Here is an 18,347-nt window from a genome sequence, read left to right as displayed (position 1 = left end):
ACGTGAATACACAGGTTAGAATTGATCTGCAACAGCAGATTCTGTTGGTGAGAGTCGACTGTTCGAGCGGTCCATGCGTGTCATCGTATCCCAATTGCGTAGATGTATGCACGCGATGTCAATCAAGGAATTGTCTGGTCCATACAGAATTATTTACTATTTGCCGTCATATAGGTGTGCAGCATTAAACGACTAACATTTTCAACTAGTTGGGAACGAATGCAAGCGCCCTATATGACGACTTACTATAACAGAAACATACGCAATTAGCAAACAATTGATGATTTATTCCATGATCACGTGACGTCATCCCATGTTATCTCGACTTCCCGTGTACATAATTCCACATAAGATAAACAACAACGATCACACTTAAAGCAATAAAACAATGTAAATGTATGAAGACTAACTACGAAACACGGATGTGCCGCCATGAGGGACGTGGCTCCAAGTAACACCGCCTGTTGGCCATAAAATCACGTGGCTTCAGTAATTTTCCCTGTTTGATAACACTCCAATTCAAGACGAATTCTTGCATAAAAACACGATTACTGCAACTTAAATTGAAACACTGAGTTTCATAAGTAAAATTTGGACAAAGTGTAGGTCAAAAGTGTAAAGAATATATTCCCCAAAACATGTCGTCATACGTTCATTTATTACTGCCCTGAATGAAATGGCATGATACTGCCGTGGCTCACCCGTGGGTGTTCCGGGGTCACTAGAGAAGCACATCCATGCATCGGGTGGTTGGGGACTTTGTGGATTGTGTGTCATCGGATCGTAAACGCTTGGGGAGATGATCATTATGTCAATCCTTGGACTGGCTGGTCCAGACTGACTATTTCCAGACCGCCGTCATACAGCTGGAATGTTCCTTAACATCGCAGAGTGCATCGATAAACAACAAGACCAAGCCAAGGCGCTCAGGCCACCATCTGGTGGTGTTCACGCGGTCAGTGGGCTCAGTTGCCGAAGCTGGTAAAATATTGCGAGGGAAGGTTGTCCGAGTAGACCATCGTGTCCACCAAGTGCACCAGTGTAGATTTAGGCTCCGGGATAAAGGGTCACCTTGTGGTTGAAACATTCGTCGCGCACCGTTCCACAAAGCGAGCGTAGCGTTAAAACGATCGTAACTCCCATACTTGGACATGGAGTTGCGACGACAGTTGCAGTGATACGATCGCTTTGTGGAACCAGGTCCGAGTTCGATTCTCCACATTGACACACTGTGTCACTCACATGCCTGGCGTCCCGCCCCGTTACTGGAATATCGCCGAGTGTTGCAAGAAAGAATTCAGTTATAACGGATCATAAATTCTTTGGTTTGTGTGTACATCACATAAACGTACGTAATATACAAAATAAAATCACAAAGCGGTCATAAATCCTATTTACGGTTTGTTACAAACCATCATGAAATGTTATTCGTCGCTCGTCACATACCACATCAACAGCTGCTGTAAATATAGAGACATCGAAATAGCGAGACAATATTGACAACATACAGAAATAACACAAGCAAACACGCTGCATGGATGTATTAAATGTATACATTTGCATAAATGATAATAATCTGAGTGGCACCACATCTGTGGGCATGATCACGTGATGAGCGAGGTCAGCTGAGCAAATATCGCTTGGTTAACCCTATCAGTTGCTACACAACCGATGAAGGCATGTTAGGTTAACCCTTTCACTGATTAAACAGCCGATGTCGGCAAATAGAGGTAATCTCAACAGTTCCTACACAGCCGGTGTTTGGTTTGGTTAAACCTTCAAGAGTACGTTGGGTTAATGCTATCGTTTGTCACTGTGGCTCAAATAGGTTTGTCTGTGGAGTAAGCTATTCAAACCACCAAAATGTAGCATTGCTGTGGTTTAATTACCGCCTCAAGTGCTGAGCCCAGTCCGCCCCTTGTAAGATAGTTCTTTCACATCCTTGATCGCTGTTTTATGCTATAATGCCTCCCTGCCAATAGCTACCATGTTAATCTCACCAAAGACGCGTATACATCTATCTAAGTCTTTGGTCTCACGTAAGTCAGTGTTTTGGATGAAGTCAATGCATGATTTTTGGTCCTGCAACACACGAGCGTCGACTGTACGAACATAATTAATTACCACTTTATATTATAGGTTACACAGTAATATCCCAACGTATCAAAAGTCCAGCGCAAAGGTTAACCTACAATATGTCTTATGTGGTACCATCGAAGCCAACAGGTGACATTGTGTGCCCTTTTGGTACGAAGTTAACTAGGGTTAACCTGCAATGTCATTTGATAGCATATGAAGTTATATAAGAACTACCTGAAATAATAAATACATTGTAAAACAACTCAAAGCTCTTGATGCCCTTGATGCAAGCAAATACAAGACACGTGACCGCCCTGACTGGGTGGGCGCGCACATGCCGACTTCCTGTAGCTTCGACGGTGTACAGCACTGCCCAGTCCACGGTTATAATGCGCTGTTCATACACTGGGTCACTCGTGGCAGTGGTTTACTGATGTATTCTGACAGGTCGCCGCTGTTGGACCATACAGTGTCACCTTATCATGTGCATGGATGTTGTCCTTACGACAGATATTATGTATCACGATTGATATAGTTTGTAGCCGCAATCTGGAATCAACCCGGCCGCGCAGTTATAGCATGGCAATCCCGGCCGCGCGTTATAACAAGACGCATTCGGATGCACAGTTTTAACATGACACACCCGGATGCGAAGTTACAACATGACACACCCGTATGCGAAGTTACAACATGACACACCCGGATGCGAAGTTACAACATGACACACCCGGATGCGAAGTTACAACATGACACACCCGGATGCGAAGTTACAACATGACACACCCGAATGCGCAGTTACAACATGACACACCACGGCTTTTTGCCAGATCCTGAACCAGACGTATTGTACTTCTTGGCCGCGTTAATGGCCGCCTCGAAAACATCCTTCAGTCCATCCTGCGTCAGAGCCGAGCACTCCACATAACCGACAGCATTCATTCGACTGGCTAACCTCTGGCCGCGCTGGAATGTGATTGGATTTTGTCCATCACGCTGTAGCTGCTGAATGTCGTCGCTGTAGCCCTCTCGTAAGTCCTTTTTCGTTCCTACGAGGAGGACCGGCGTTCGGGGCCGGTAGTGACGCACTTCCGGTATCCATTTCTCCTCCACGTTCTCATAAGATGCGGGGTTGACGACGGAGAAGCACACGATGAAGACGTTGGTGTCTGGGTAAGCGAGGATACGCAAGCGGTCGTATTCTTCCTGCAACAAAAAATAACACGGGATGTGTATGAATATGTTTTATACAGGTATAAATAAGTATATATTGTTCAGTGACATATAGGTATATATCGTTCAGGGACATACATAGAGGATATTATATGAGTGTTCATGTCATACTGTGTTTACGACACGAGTGTCTAAATACCGGAATTTAGGTACGAGTGTCGTAAACATAGTATGACATAAACACTAATATGATGTTCTATTTATTACGGAAGATGTCTACATACAGAGAAGAATTTTAGTGTTACCTATAAGAACAAGTCTCAATAGCAGCGGAACAACAATTTGTCGAATGACGTCAACAATCTACAGCTATGACGTCGTTTCTAGTGCGACGTCATTCCGACCTTACGTCACAATAAACAACATATTGATTTGTATGAAACCCGATGTTTGCCCTCGTAGGTAATCAAGAGAGAGTCTCACCCGTGTAACTTCTGATAATAAATATACGAGTTGATATGAGTCACTGACGTCACAATGTTCTGCAAAACGTTGTGACAGAATTTCATTGCAGCGACCCGCCGTGATATTACTGGAATATTGCCAAAAGTGGCGTAAAACAATACTCACTCAGATACCGCTTGATCTCACCCAAACGATATTTTTTTAGATCATAAAGGAATATATTGTTCAGGGACATATATGTATATATTGTTCAATGATATATATATAGGTATATATTTTACAGGGACATATAGATGTAAGTTAGTACGTGACAACTCAAACGTATATGTATACGATGTAACATATAATGGGCGTGTGTATATTCAGTCAGTACTCTGACATCCCGGGCGTCCGCTTCGTCTACAGTGTTATCAGTGTGCACCAGTGATGAGAGGGGTAACAACCTAACCCCTTTCAGAAACATAGCAGACCATAAGATGAAGAAGAATAAGAGAGGTGTATATATTTATTATATACACTGACCAAATATAACATATCATAATACAGTCAACAAGCAATATTCCAAATATTGCAGCAAACTATTTCTGAGAAATAATTGCCCTGTGCCCCAGCTGTTGATGAGTGAGTGAGTTGGGTTTGAAGGGGCACTAATCTCTGGCTTCTGCTCGGCTGTCCAACACTGGCCGCTAGGACTCACTAGCAGTTAGTCGATTTGCTCGCTAACGCAACTGAGCGTTACTGGTCTACCGTCTGCAAGGACAGCTAAATAAACTTGGAAGCAATATAGGTTTTACGCATTTTTTACCACTGATTGGTTACCCGTGATCCATGAAGATTTCGACAGAGGACGCATGTTAATTAATTTCTTCTGCTTAAACAGACAGACAAAAAGAACAGCGGAAGCTCATCGGATGTCGTTATTTAAAAAGTATCCCTGCAGTGAAAGCATTTTCGGTATTTGGATTGCGTGGATAATACGATTACTACTCCCTTGTTGTCATCCATGTTTTCCGGTATAACAGTACACTTGTGTATTTGTCGTCAGTCACTTGATGCTCAGTTAATGAATTTATTACAGGTATAATTAGCGGTAGCACCACTCAGATTACCTGATATAGGTTCCCATTTGGCATTTCTTGTGTCTGGGGTAATTATTCAATCTAAATCCAGGTTTGGAGTGAGGTGAAATGTGTGTTATGGCAGCCCAGCAGGAGATGAATGATCAGCTGATTTACCTTTTTATAAATCAAGGGATCATTCCTAGCCATCAAAGGGTCAACAGAAAAAAAGTTATTAATTAATCACTGTTATCTTGCACAGTGGATATGTCCAAAGTAAGTGTTTACATGTGTAGGTTTACTAAAGCAAAGGGAATACACTCATATCATGGCGTGAAGTGTCGATGTAAAAACAACAAACTTTGTTCAAAGGGTTAACCGATAATACGTTGATTGAATGCTCGTTGTTATCTAAGAACAGTTTAAGAACCGTCGACATTGTGAAAATAGTTGGCACGTGGGCTTTCTCAGCTGACCTTTGAGACTTAACACCTATGTGAAACAGATGAAACCAACTAAATGATTAGTTGAGAAACCAACACTGGTTATAATATCCCGAAACGATATAAATATTTTTAAATATTTGACTGTTACAGAGACACGTGCCATCGAATCAGTTTCCTTGTACAGCTGCAGACGTGTGGAATATTGTTCCTTTATGTGGATATTCACGGATGCATTCCTCGAACAAGGAAGCTGCCTTAAATTGTACAAACAAGAAAGAAGTGAGCAAAGCTCACATACCCCCGTTATCCCCGCTGGTCAACAAATAATAAATAGTTTGTTAATTAATGAAATATTACATATTCTAACTGATTTTAACTTCAATGTTTTAAAAACTAAGATTGAGTTCCAGTGACAATTGCCCCCCACAATCTCCCATGTTATCAGTGTTCACTACGAGGAAGTAGATCACCATGAACACCTTTGAATAAAAATTTAATTGAGGAGTTACATAAGAAGAATTATCAAAAGGACCAAAAATTGTTGATATAAAAACACATAAAAAATGGAACAATATCATATAAGAAAATCAATAAATTAATAATTTTAATCTAGCCTTAACGGATATGATAAATAATTCATAAATTCAAACTATCTCAAAGCACAGATACTTATGATGATCTACATGTGTGGAAATTTTTTTTGAAAATATATTAGCTATACAAAACCAGTCATCAAAATTTCTAAATTCCATCATGTTTCCATGAAAACAGCAAAAGACAAAACTTTCAGAATCTTATAAAAGATAAAAAAAACAATCATAGCGGTTAATGCAGCAAGTTTGCTGAGGCTAGGATACATAATATTGTAAACATGGATCGTACAAAAACTCTACCCAAAATTTATGTTTCACCATGATTCCATGGAAACGTCAAAAATTAAAAAATTCAGAATCTTCAAACTAGCAAAGGGCACAAGTACTCATTGTGGTTAATGTGTGTAGACAGTTTGGTGAAGCTTGGGTGCATAGTTAAAAAAGATATAGGCCGTACAAAACACCCACCCTAAAAGTTTAAGTTTCTAATGTTTCCATGGAAAAGGCAACAATTAAAAAAATCAGAATCTTCAAACTTGCAAAAGGCACAAGTACTCATTGTGGTTAATGTGTGTAGAAAGTTGAAGCTAGGGTGCATAGAAGCCAAACAATATAGAAATGTACTTTTAATCCTAACCTTTTCAGTCAACTGGGGATATTAAACATTAAAAAAATGTTTGGAATTCGTGATCATAATAATACAGATGGACATGCTCAGGTCAAGTATTAACTTTGTGTTGCAAGTCAAAATAGTGTAAAAGAAAATCGCACAATTACCAAGTGTCTTATCAAAACTTCGTCACCATTACCGATTCTACCCACAAAGATACCTACATTTCCTTATTATTTCAAAAAACTGTATTTCATTTTGTTGATTAATGTAACCATACGCCCTTATACTATCAATAAAAGTGACAAATGCGCTTACGAATGGCGCAGCACAGGTCTCGAAATAGTTTACATTACTGCTATATCATCCGGGTACTCACGGGATAAAACAACAACAAAGGCAACCACCGGTCCCGGGAAAATGCTTGAGATTAGTGCCCCTTTAACACCGCTTTCAAAAGTAGTTCGGTTATATCGCGGCGTGTCAGCTTAATGTGGGAGGAAAGCCCGAAGTGATGCAGGTCTCAGACGTTTACCACTTCGGTGAACCCACGAGCACGGGTATGGTGCTGACAAACCTAGAAACATTATCAATGCGAACCAGGATTCGAACCCACAATCATTGGTTACTGGAACTCTGCACAGCGAATCGCGGCGCCTTAGACGACTGGGCCACCCGTGCCCCCAGCTGCAGATGAACAAGCACTATCATATCAATATATTTGGGAACCCAAGACTTAGTGTTCTGGCCCCTGTTCCACAAAGTGATCGTAGCACTAAGACGTGTAGTGCTCACAAGTACAATCACGTTGACAACGGTATAAGGGTCTACACCGACACGTCCCGACTACAGTATAACAAGAGGTTTTCATCCTTAGACCTTTGTCTGATTTGTCATCCGCTAACTTCTCACCAATGCCTATCAAAGAATTCAAGTTTAACTAAATTCATACTGTGAATAAAACACGTATATACCTTCAGTTATTGTAAGCTACTAAAACCACATCTCCTGATAAGTACATAGTAATTGAATCAGCAGTGTGTTTCGGAAATCTGTTAACTCAAAGGAAAGAAGTTAGTTAACCCTTGGCTAAGAACTCTTAAAAGTGTAAATACTTATTTGTTTTTGTTATTAGTAAACCAGTGTTCGACATAATCTGTGATTTGAGTGTTATTAGTAAACCAGTGTTCGACATAATCTGTGGTTTGAGTGTTTTTCAACATGATGAGAGACTAGTCAGAAGGTTTCTTCCTTTATTTACTACTAAGCTTTAACCTTAAAATGATTTTAAAAATTATTCGGCTTTGTTTCACGTTTTTATTTGAATGAAGGTTTTTGTCTCTAGTAATATGGAGCTTGGACCTGTCCATTATCAAGTGAGGGGTGTGATTGACGGAGTGGAGTCGAGTCACCCACCTTACAACAATTACTGAGTCGAACTGACGGAAGACGAAAGAAGGCTGCACCTTTTGCAACAGATCGCTGATGCCCATCGCCCAGACACCGGTCGTCAAGTATGGGGTTGGCGTAGCCTAACGTACGTACATACATACGTACGTGCGCATGGTATGGTATTGTGTCAAGGGTGCCAAGTTTGATGAGGTGTCACATTCGTCCCAGCATGCATCGCGTTTCTCACTCACCTGCCCCGCGGTGTCGTAGAGGCCAAGCACCGTTGGCTGTCCGTCCACCGTCACCGTCACTGCAACAACAACGCAACAGTCAACCCACCTGGATACAAAACTTGATAAGCAGAACAACATTTAACCACACCATAGTTCAAAACCAGAATCAAACACACGAATCCCGTGCTGTTGCATGTACTCTTCTAGAAACGCTCTAACACGGGGCGTGTTCTCTACACAGGCTACTCATTGTAACATAAAAAAGGCCGTAATGACGTCACATTAACCTTACGAATTACTGGTGTAAAAAAGTTCTATAGTACCCATTATTTCTTATCCTTTTGAGCTCTCCTTTAAATTCAATGATGACGATCAGTTTCGCGAACACCTGGTATCATTACTATTTGATAGTGATTCATAGAAACATTCTAATGACATGATCGGAATCGACTCTAGATATTATTTCTATTGGATATGGAAAGGGTTTGTCGCATTTTAATTATAATAATAATTATTAATACTATCATTATCATTATTATTATTATAGTGTGACGTCATTCCAACCTCATTACGTTACAATAACATTCGAATGAGGTCAACAATAGGGGTGCGCGTGAAGTGATATTTGCACTAGTGCACATACATAGAATAAATGAATGAATGAGATCCCGTGTTATACCAATTCTATGAAACGAGTGAATAGAATCAGTATAACACGGGAGCGAGTTTCGTATATCATGTATTACTTGTTAATTTTATTTTTTTTTAAATTTCACTGCCGTGTGAATAGGCTGACATCTACGCTATCTTTGCTGACATCTATGCTTAATTCAAATGAGTTCAACAGAATAAAACTTTAAACAAGTGAAAAGTATATATTTATTAATTTAATGCCACATTTAGAAATCAGAGGTCCGTTCCACACAGCTATCCTGACTCCCATACGAAGCTATATTAACTACCAAACTTAAACGGCCTATGAAGATCTGGGGTAGAATAGGTCTTCAGCAACCCACGCTTGCAGTGGTGGTCAGGCTCGCTGACTGTGTTGATGCATGTCATCGATCCCAATTGCGTGGATCGATGCTCATGTTGTCAATCACTGGATTGTCTGGTTCAGACTCGATCACTTACAGGCCGCCGTCATATAGCTGGAATATTGCTGAATGCGGCGTTAAACAACAAACAAACCCATACTTAAATATCGAGTTATGACTCTCGTTGTGCTACGATAGCCTCGTGACGGGGTCCTGTGCCACAAAGTTTACAATCACATCACAATGCCCTGTGACGTAATTTGAGGAATTTGTTGGAAGATCCAACAGCAAGACAATGCCATGTGAAGTCAGCCTAGCAACAGGGTTGCTGGGGTCATCGAGTGTGCTTAAGCTCCTCTCAGTGATCTATCATCTCTACGCACAATGTCATTGATAAAGACCAGGGATGTTGGGAGTTTTCATTATTTTAAGTGAAACTTGTTTCCGTACACGAGCAGGCGCTTTGGTATTACACTATGTGAAACACAACTGTATGTTTATTAAACGGGTGATTTCACGGGCGAGTAATCAACGATATTTATCACCTCGGATATTTCCAACCCTATAGGTAACAAAGGTATCCCCGTACCAAGACATGCCTTCTGAACTTCTTGAACATTTAATTAAAATTACTGACTCGGACTTGCGCGCATGCACCAGTTTGTATCCATGTGGTAGTACCTCGAATCTACTCGTATCTAACAACGGACAAGTTCGGGTTACCATGCTTTCGCCGCTTCTACATACATGTGATCATATTCGATCAGAATGTTCAACGTGGCAATATGTTCTACACAAGCAGTGCTTGTCGAGGCCTGTGTCTTGAAGACAGCGTTTACTCCCCATACCAACCTGCAGTGATTCACGCCTCGGACCAGCGCCTGATTCACGCCTCGGACCAGCGCCTGATTCACGCCTCGGCATAATAACCCGTTGGTTGTATGACGCAGTGCAAAGCTCCATGTTCCCGTGAACCTCCAGGAAGTGGGATTTCCCCCGTCCCTCTGCAGAAGCCCACTAATCAACATGTAGGGTAATATAGGAACTCACTACATTAGGCGGTACCCAAGAAGATCCGGGTTAGAATATGTCTTCAGGAACCCATGCTTGCCCTAAAAGACGACTTTGCTTGTCGACAGAGGAGACTAACGGCTTTGTGAAATTGTTTGATGAACGTCATCGTATCCTAATTGCTCATGATACCAATCACTGGATTGTCTGGTCCAGACTCGATTATTTACAAACCGCCGTCACATAGCTGGAATATTGGTGAGTGCGGCGTTAAACAACCAGTAAACAAAGAAAGTTTTCACTACATTAGACGGGTGGGGTGTTAGGTTTTCACTACATTAGACGGGTGGGTCATTAAGTAAGTTTTCACTACATTAGACGGATGGGGTATTACGTTTTCACTTCATTAGACGGGTGGGGTGTTAAAGTTTTCACTACATGAGTCAGTTTTCACTACATTAGACGGATGGGGTATTACGTTTTCACTTCATTAGACAGGTGGGGTGTTAATTTTTCACTACATTAGACGGGTGGGGTAGTATGTTTTCACAACATGAGATGGGTGGGGTGTTAGGTTTTCACTACATTAGACGAGTGGGTATTAAGTAGGTTTTAATTACATTAGACGGGTGGGGTGTTACGTTTTCACTACATTTGACGGGTGGGATGTTGAGTTTTCACTACATTAGACGGTTTTCACTTCATTAGACGGGTGGGGATTAAGTAAGGTTTCATTACATTAGACGGGCGGGGTGTTAAGTTTTCACTACATTAGACGGGTGGGATGTTAAGTTTTCAAAACATTAGACGGGCGGGGTGTTAAGTTTTCACTACATTAGACGGGTGGGATGTTAAGTTTTCACAACATTAGATGGGTGGGGGTATTAAGATTTCACTACATTAGACGGGTGGGATGTTACGTTTTCACAACATTAGATGGGTGGGGGTATTAAGTTTTCACAACATTAGATGGGTGGGGGTATTAAGTTTTCACTACATTAGACGGGTGGGATGTTAAGTTTTCAAAACATTAGATGGGTGGGGTGTTAAGTTTTCAAAACATTAGATGGGTGGGGGTATTAAGTTTTCACTACCTTAGACGGGTGGGGTGTTAAGTTTAACCGCCATAAAATGCCATAAAAAGACTATCAAAAGATCAAAGGGGAGTTGCAATAATAGTTGAAATTGATGTAATGACCCATTCTCGACTTCCCTAAGTATCAGATCTCCATTCTAGTACGACATGTGTACCCAGCACCCATGGCTTCGTTCTGCGTCGTCCAATCAAATTACACCCATGGGCGAGAGAAAGTTTTGGCAAAGTTATACATAATAGAGACGAAGAAGGTGACGCGAATGGGTTCAGTGTATTTATCGTTACAAAATGGATATACAATGCCCTGTATTATCGAGGACTTTCATGTTATGGAGTTAATGAAATATGTTATATCTGAGCCAACATTCCTCCTATGAAGTCACCGAGGAGGAAAACGTCCAAAAGAAATGTTAGTTGGCAAAACTAATGCAAGTGGGAAATGTCATCCCTATGTGACCTCCATGCCTTACGAAACTGAAAGTTTTGAAACAGTTGGGTCGACTGCCGTGGAGCGGCAGTCTCGTTCATGTTTGTTAATCTGTCCTCCCTGTTAATCACTCCTTCCCCCTCTTACAGACCGCATTCAGAATGCTACCTCAACTCAAAGGTTGAACTCGAAGTTGGTAAACACTGGGAGACTCAAGGTCGAGGCCTCACTAATGAAGCGTTTAACAGGGAGTCTCAGTCGGCTTGGCGAGGATTTCCTCCTAAGTGTAGAGAAAAACTCAGTTAACGTTGTTGAACCTCGAAATAGCCGAGAAGCCCGAGAAACGGCCCAGCCTATAGAGCACCTGGAAACTAAAAGGACTAAAGAGAGGCGATGTGATTAAAAAAGTAATTCTTTTCTCGGCATTCTGCGTGCGCTTTAAAGCAAGCACGCAAGTCTTCAGTGCACAGGCATAGCGTTACCGTTACGCAGTTTAATGACACGAGGATATTGGATTGTCTCACGCGCGCTGACAATGCCAAGAATTTCTCGCGAAATGTATCACACGGCTTAGACAATACGCGCATATTGAATATTGCTGTCCCCGCTAGACAATAGACGTAGAGGTCCGGTCACGCTTGGCGTTCAACCTTCTCTCATTAACATAGATGCTTTATTGTATTCTATTGGATTTTTTTCGCTACTTTCGTTCAGGAATAAACCAGTATTGATTCAACTCCCCCTCAATTACAACGTGGACTCTTCCACATGCATTATAGATCGTACCCATTATGGAATAGAGGGGTCAAAGTTTGGGTCAATCGATATAGACAGATGGCTGGGAAACAAAGGAATAAATTAGCAGATTCAGGTGAATATGGCAAATAACGCAGTTAAATAAAAACGCTTACCTGCATAATTTTCGAACACAGTCGGAACATGATCGGTTGGGAATTTGTTCGTGGTGTAACTAACGAGTAAACACGTCTTGCCCACAGCACCGTCCCCCACAACGACGCACTTGACATAATCCGCTCCCGAGGGTGGCGCATCTCCCCCGCCCTCCATCCCGTGGGTTAAGGCCTACACACAACCTGGGGTGGTAATCTAACACGGGTAGGAAAGAAAAAATCCCTTTTTCCTCTCCAGAAAACCCAAACGCTGAAAGATGCTGTGCGACTCGCTTGCCGTCTGCTCGCCGTGCGCGTGACGTCACAACCAGGAAACAGCACTTGACAGTGGAGCGTATGCGCGTTCAGCCCTTGCTTCTGGTCTACACTGGAACAGACTGCAAACTCGTCATGCGTTTCTTTGGCAATGCACGTGCCACAGAAGTAAACCAATACTTCAGGAGCCGAAGAGAGAAGCGTGAATCTGTCTCTCAATCCGATCACTCCAGTCTGCAGTCTCTGTCTGCTATGAGGAAGTACTTGCGTAGGGTACAGAACAGTTAAAAAGTCGATTGAATTTAAGAAATGTGGGGCAAGCTGACATTTGTCTGTCCTCGCGGATGCCCCCATATCCTGAATATACCATTACGTTGATAACATGGTGAAGTGTATTTCAAAATACGAGCATGTAAACTACGACAGAATGTACAGGTCAGAGACGGATGGAGGTGTTTCGTGGGATGGGAAGTTTGCATTGTGACGTCACAATGACTCAACTTGCCGCGATGACAGGCAACCGTCTCAACAGAGCGATGCCCAGTACGTAACCCGACAATTGCGATACGTTTCGGATAATAAATAAATAGCGATTGCAAATCAGCAATTGGGAAAAAATGGAAAATATGTTATGGTCCTGTTTGAATCATGGTTATGGCAGTAGGAAGGCTGAATATAGTTCATATCCACAAGTAGTCTATTCTTATATAATAATAAAAAAAAAGAAATGCTATCGACGAACCCGTAAATACTGCATTAGGCCTTTCTGGGGCGTAGCTAGGGATAAGTAAAAAAAAAAAATATTTAAATCTTTATTCACATTTCAAATTAAATACAATGTGTAACATCTCAACAATTATACATTATTCAAAATCCACTCCCTTTACATCAAACATTCAAAACATATTGCAGATATAGACAATCATAAAATACGATATTATTCTAACAATCTTTGCTGGGATTAATAATCTTTGCTGGGATTGAAAAGTTTGCGGAAGGAAGACCAGACCTGAAAGAAAGCTGAATAAGTGCAATTTGAGAACGCTATTATTTTGGTCATATTGTAGTGAGGAATATGTAAATTGTAAGCACATGAATGCTGCATAGCTTGACATAGGTTTAACGATCTTTACTATGTTACCTAAAAACCGTTAGTACTTTCAAATACCATTGTAATTATTATTAAACAAGTAAATATTACATCAAACACTAGTAGTGAACATTGATGCTTACAGAGCTATAAAGACTCCAACAATGACGCCGCATCGACATATTGAAAACCTCTGACGTAACAGTACATATTCGAATGTAAGTCCTCATGCATGGTCGGGCACCTAATCGCCCCCTCTGAATTAATGTTAAAACACCTTATCCACTTAACACGTATGACTCGTGCACAGAGTGTTAAAACAAGGAAAGTGCTCAATCCCCCGGATATACTACCGATATACTATGAAAGAGACTAGTCAAAAGAAACTTTTAAACCAGGTCAATTTGAAAAAGAATACTCTGTACACAGCAGTTCAAGTAATGTGTAAAACCTTTGCGCACATTGTGTGATGTTACAGTAGTGAAACTATCGGAAATAAACGTACATTTCCCCTTGTATATTTACGTCATTTTTCATTCCTTACATTTGTTGCTTATTTCTCAGGAGTGTGAATTGAGTTTGTTTGAACGATTTCAGATCGCTGAGTTATGTACGGCCAAATAAAAGTCACATTATCAGATCAAAGTTTCCATACTGTTATACATGCAACACATTTGTTGTAGTTACATCAACAAGAACCATTGAGAAATATTTTCTTTAATTGTTAATTGCACACGACCCTTCCAGCCTCACAATAACACGGCCCTTCCAGCCATTCGATAACACGGCCCTTCCAGCCTCACAATACCACGGCCCTTCCAGCCATTCAATAACACGGCCCTTCCAGCCTCACAATAACACGACCCTTCCAGCCTCACGATAACACGGCCCTTCCAGCCTCACAATAACACGACCCTTCCAGTCATTCAATAACACGACACTTCCAGCCTCACAATAACACGGCCCTTCCAGTCATTCAATAACACGGCCCTTCCAGCCTCACAATAACACGACCCTTCCAGCCTCACAATAACACGGCCCTTCTAGCCTCACAATACCACGGCCCTTCCAGCCTCACAATAACACGACCCTTCCAGCCTCACAATAACACGGCCCTTCTAGCCTCACAATAACACGACCCTTCCAGCCTCACAATAACACGGCCCTTCTAGCCTCACAATAACACGACCCTTCCAGCCTCACAATAACACGGCCCTTCTAGCCTCACAATAACACGACCCTTCCAGCCTGACAATAACACGGCCCTTCTAGCCTCACAATAACACGACCCTTTGGGCCTTTCAATAACACGGCCCTTCTAGCCATTCAATAACAAGGCCCTTCCATCCATTCAATAACACGACCCCTGCAGCCATTTAATAACACGACCCTTCCAGCCTCACAATAACACGACCCTTCCAGCTATTCAATAACAACCCTTCCAGCCGTTCAATAACACCACCCTACCAGCCATTCAATAAAACAACTCCTCCAGCCATTCAAAAACACCACCATTCCAGCCTCACAAAAACACGACCCTTCGAGCCATTTAATAACAAGGCCCTTCCAGCCATTCAATAACACGACCCTCCAGCCATTCAGTAACATGACCCTTCAAGCCTCGCAATGACACGACCCTTCCAGCCTCAAAATAACACGACACAGTGTCAGACAGCAGCCAGTGTCAGGCAGCAGCCAGTGTCACACAGCAGCCAGTGTCATACAACAGGCAGTGTCAAACAGCAGCCAGTGTCATACAGAAGCCAGTGTCACATAGTATCCAGTGTCATACAGCAGCCAGTGTCATACAGCAGCCAGTGTCACACAGCAGCCAGTGTCATACAACAGCCAGTGTCACACAGCAGCCAGTGTCATACAGCAGCCAGCGTCATACAGCAGACAGTGTCATACAGCAGCCAGTGTCACACACCAGCCAGTGTCACACAGCAGCCAGTGTCATACAACAGCCAGTGTCACACAGCAGCCAGTGTCATACAACAGCCAGTGTCATACAGCAGCCAGTATCATACAGCAGCCAGTGTCATACAGCAGCCAGTATCATACATCAGCCAGTCTCATACAGCAGCCAGTGTCACACAGCAGCCAGTGTCACACAGCAGCCAGTGTCATAAAGCAGCCAGTCTCATACAGCAGCCAGTCTCATACAGCAGCCAGTGTCACACAGCAGCCAGTGTCATACAACAGCCAGTGTCAAACAGCAGCCAGTGTCATACAGCAGCCAGTGTCATACAGCAGCCAGTATCATACAGCAGCCAGTGTCATACAGCAGCCAGTCTCACACAGCAGCCAGTGTCATACAGCAGCCAGTGTCATACAGCAGCCAGTCTCATACAGCAGCCAGTGTCATACAGCAGCCAGTGTCATACAGCAGGCAGTGTCATACAGCAGCCAGTGTCACACAGCAGCCAGCGTCACACAGCAGGCAGTGTCATACAGCAGCCAGTGTCATACAGCAGCCAGCGTCACACAGCAGCCAGCGTCACACAGCAGCCAGCGTCACACAGCAGCCAGTGACATACAGCAGGCAGTGTCATACAGCAGCCAGTGACATACAGCAGGCAGTGTCATACAGCAGCCAGTGACATACAGCAGCCAGTGTCATACAGCAGCCAGTGTCATACAGCATCCAGTGACATACAGCAGGCAGTGTCATACACTAGCCAGTGTCATACACCAGCCAGTGGCATACAGCAGCCAGTGTCATACAGCAGCCAGTGACATACAGCAGCCAGTCTCATACAGCAGCCAGTGTCATACACCAGCCAGTATCATACAGCAGCCAGTGACATACAGCAGCCAGTGTCACACAGCAGCCAGTGGCATACAGCAGCCAGTGTCATACAGCAGCCAGTGTCACACAGCAGCCAGTGTCATACAGCAGCCAGTGTCACACAGCAGCCAGTGGCATACAGCAGCCAGTGTCATACAGCAGCCAGTGTCTCACAGCAGCCAGCGTCACACAGCAGCCAGCGTCACACAGCAGCCAGCGTCACACAGCAGCCAGTGTCAAACAGCAGGCAGTGTCAGTATGTTGTATGTAAACCCGAGTGCTGTGACTTCGGCTGGTGTCCTCTGTGTGGTGTTTCACTGTACATGTCCACAACAGAAGTCATCAGGTCGAACACAAGATAGAGAACAGCCAAGACAAATGATCAGTTGAACCTCTGAACTCTGGGGAGATAAATAGAAACACAAGAAAGAACACAACATTGTTTTTAGTTTATATTCACAAACGTCAATGCATGCAGGCACAAATGTTTGTTTGTTTGTTGTTTAACGCCACACTCCAGCAGTATGACGACAGTCTGTAAAGAATCGAGTCTGCACCACACAATCCAGTGATTGACATCATGAGCATTGATCTACACAATTGGGACACAATGACATGCATCAACCAAGTCAGCGAGTCTGAGGCACAAATGCAGACATCTGGGTTTACTGATCCAAACTATTGGTACAAAACGGAAATGGGAGTGTCTGAAATATTAAATAATGATGATGATCAGATCTGTCACAGATTTATTACATTTGCCCAAAATGCAGCATCAGAAAACGTCCTCATACAGAAAACAAGTTCAATGGAAGGGCAAACTGGATTATCTCCCTTAGATCACATAGTCAGTTTTAACTTTACAAAGTTATCTCCATTTACTCAAAGAGTCTCTCTTTGTGCACACACAGCACATAATCCTTAGCCATTCTGCCCCATATACGTGTGTAAATAATAATGATGATGATTGGATCTGTCATATCAATGTATTTCAACATCATCTTCAGGTTGAAATACGATCTGAAGAATTTGCAAATTCCTACTGTTCCTGCAAGGCTGGGTAAGTGAACAATCTCATTAAAATCAGATCTTAGTTCTCGCTACCCCTAAACAAGTGCCCCACTGGTTCCATCAAGACAATCCACTGAGCTACATGATGCACCCTCGTGCCCCACTGAGCTACATGATGCACCCTAGTGCCCCACTGAGCTACATGATGCACCCTAGTGCTCCACTGGTTCCATCAAGACACCCCACTGAGCTACATGATGCACCCTAGTGCCCCACTGAGCTACATGATGCACCCTAGTGCCCCACTGGTTCCATCAAAACACCCCACTGAGCTACATGATGCACCCTAGTGCTCCACTGGTTCCATCAAGACACTCCACTGAGCTACATGATGCACCCTAGTGCCCCACTGGTTCCATCAAGACTCTCACTGAGCTACATGATGCACCCTAGTGCCCCACTGAGCTACATGATGCACCCTAGTGCTCCACTGAGCTACATGATGCACCCTAGTGCCCCACTGGTTCCATCAAGACACTCACTGAGCTACATGATGCACCCTAGAGCCCCACTGAGCTACATGATGCACCCTAGTGCCCCACTGGTTCCATCAAGACACCCCACTGAGCTACATGATGCACCCTAGAGCCCCACTGGTTCCATCAAGACACT

The 18,347-nt window shown here is 42.9% G+C and overlaps 2 protein-coding genes across 2 annotated transcripts; one reads left to right on the top strand and one right to left on the bottom strand.

Moving 5' to 3' along the window:
* Nucleotides 1–272: 272 nt before the first annotated feature.
* Nucleotides 273–13,235, bottom strand: LOC139441650 (cdc42 homolog). The gene is made up of 3 exons (XM_071222455.1): nucleotides 12,529–13,235; nucleotides 8,065–8,123; nucleotides 273–3,282 (listed from the first exon to the last, which is right to left on the bottom strand). The coding sequence occupies exons 1-3, from the start codon at nucleotides 12,683–12,685 to the stop codon at nucleotides 2,875–2,877; spliced, it is 624 nt and encodes a 207-aa protein (XP_071078556.1). The 5' UTR covers nucleotides 12,686–13,235; the 3' UTR covers nucleotides 273–2,874.
* A 2,264-nt stretch (nucleotides 13,236–15,499) lies between these two features.
* Nucleotides 15,500–16,408, top strand: LOC139441628 (uncharacterized). The gene has a single exon (XM_071222440.1). The coding sequence runs from the start codon at nucleotides 15,500–15,502 to the stop codon at nucleotides 16,406–16,408; it is 909 nt and encodes a 302-aa protein (XP_071078541.1).
* The last annotated feature ends 1,939 nt before the right edge of the window (nucleotides 16,409–18,347 follow it).

This window comes from Haliotis cracherodii, unplaced genomic scaffold, assembly GCF_022045235.1.
Source record: "Haliotis cracherodii isolate W230 unplaced genomic scaffold, xgHalCrac1.p SCAF_42, whole genome shotgun sequence".
Lineage (NCBI taxonomy): Eukaryota > Metazoa > Mollusca > Gastropoda > Lepetellida > Haliotidae > Haliotis > Haliotis cracherodii.
Note: the sequence above shows the minus strand (reverse complement) of the source record. Positions and strands in the feature narration are given on the sequence as shown.

Excerpts from the sequence above, each read along its gene's own strand:
- LOC139441650 (XM_071222455.1), bottom strand. The coding sequence starts at position 12,685 with ATGGAGGGCGGGGGAGATGCGCCACCCTCGGGAGCGGATTATGTCAAG. Across the intron at positions 8,124-12,528 it reads TGTGTTCGAAAATTATGCAG|TGACGGTGACGGTGGACGGA; the intron begins GTAAGCGTTTTT and ends TTGTTGTTGCAG. Across the intron at positions 3,283-8,064 it reads TCTACGACACCGCGGGGCAG|GAAGAATACGACCGCTTGCG; the intron begins GTGAGTGAGAAA and ends TTTTTGTTGCAG.
- LOC139441628 (XM_071222440.1), top strand. The coding sequence starts at position 15,500 with ATGACACGACCCTTCCAGCCTCAAAATAACACGACACAGTGTCAGACA.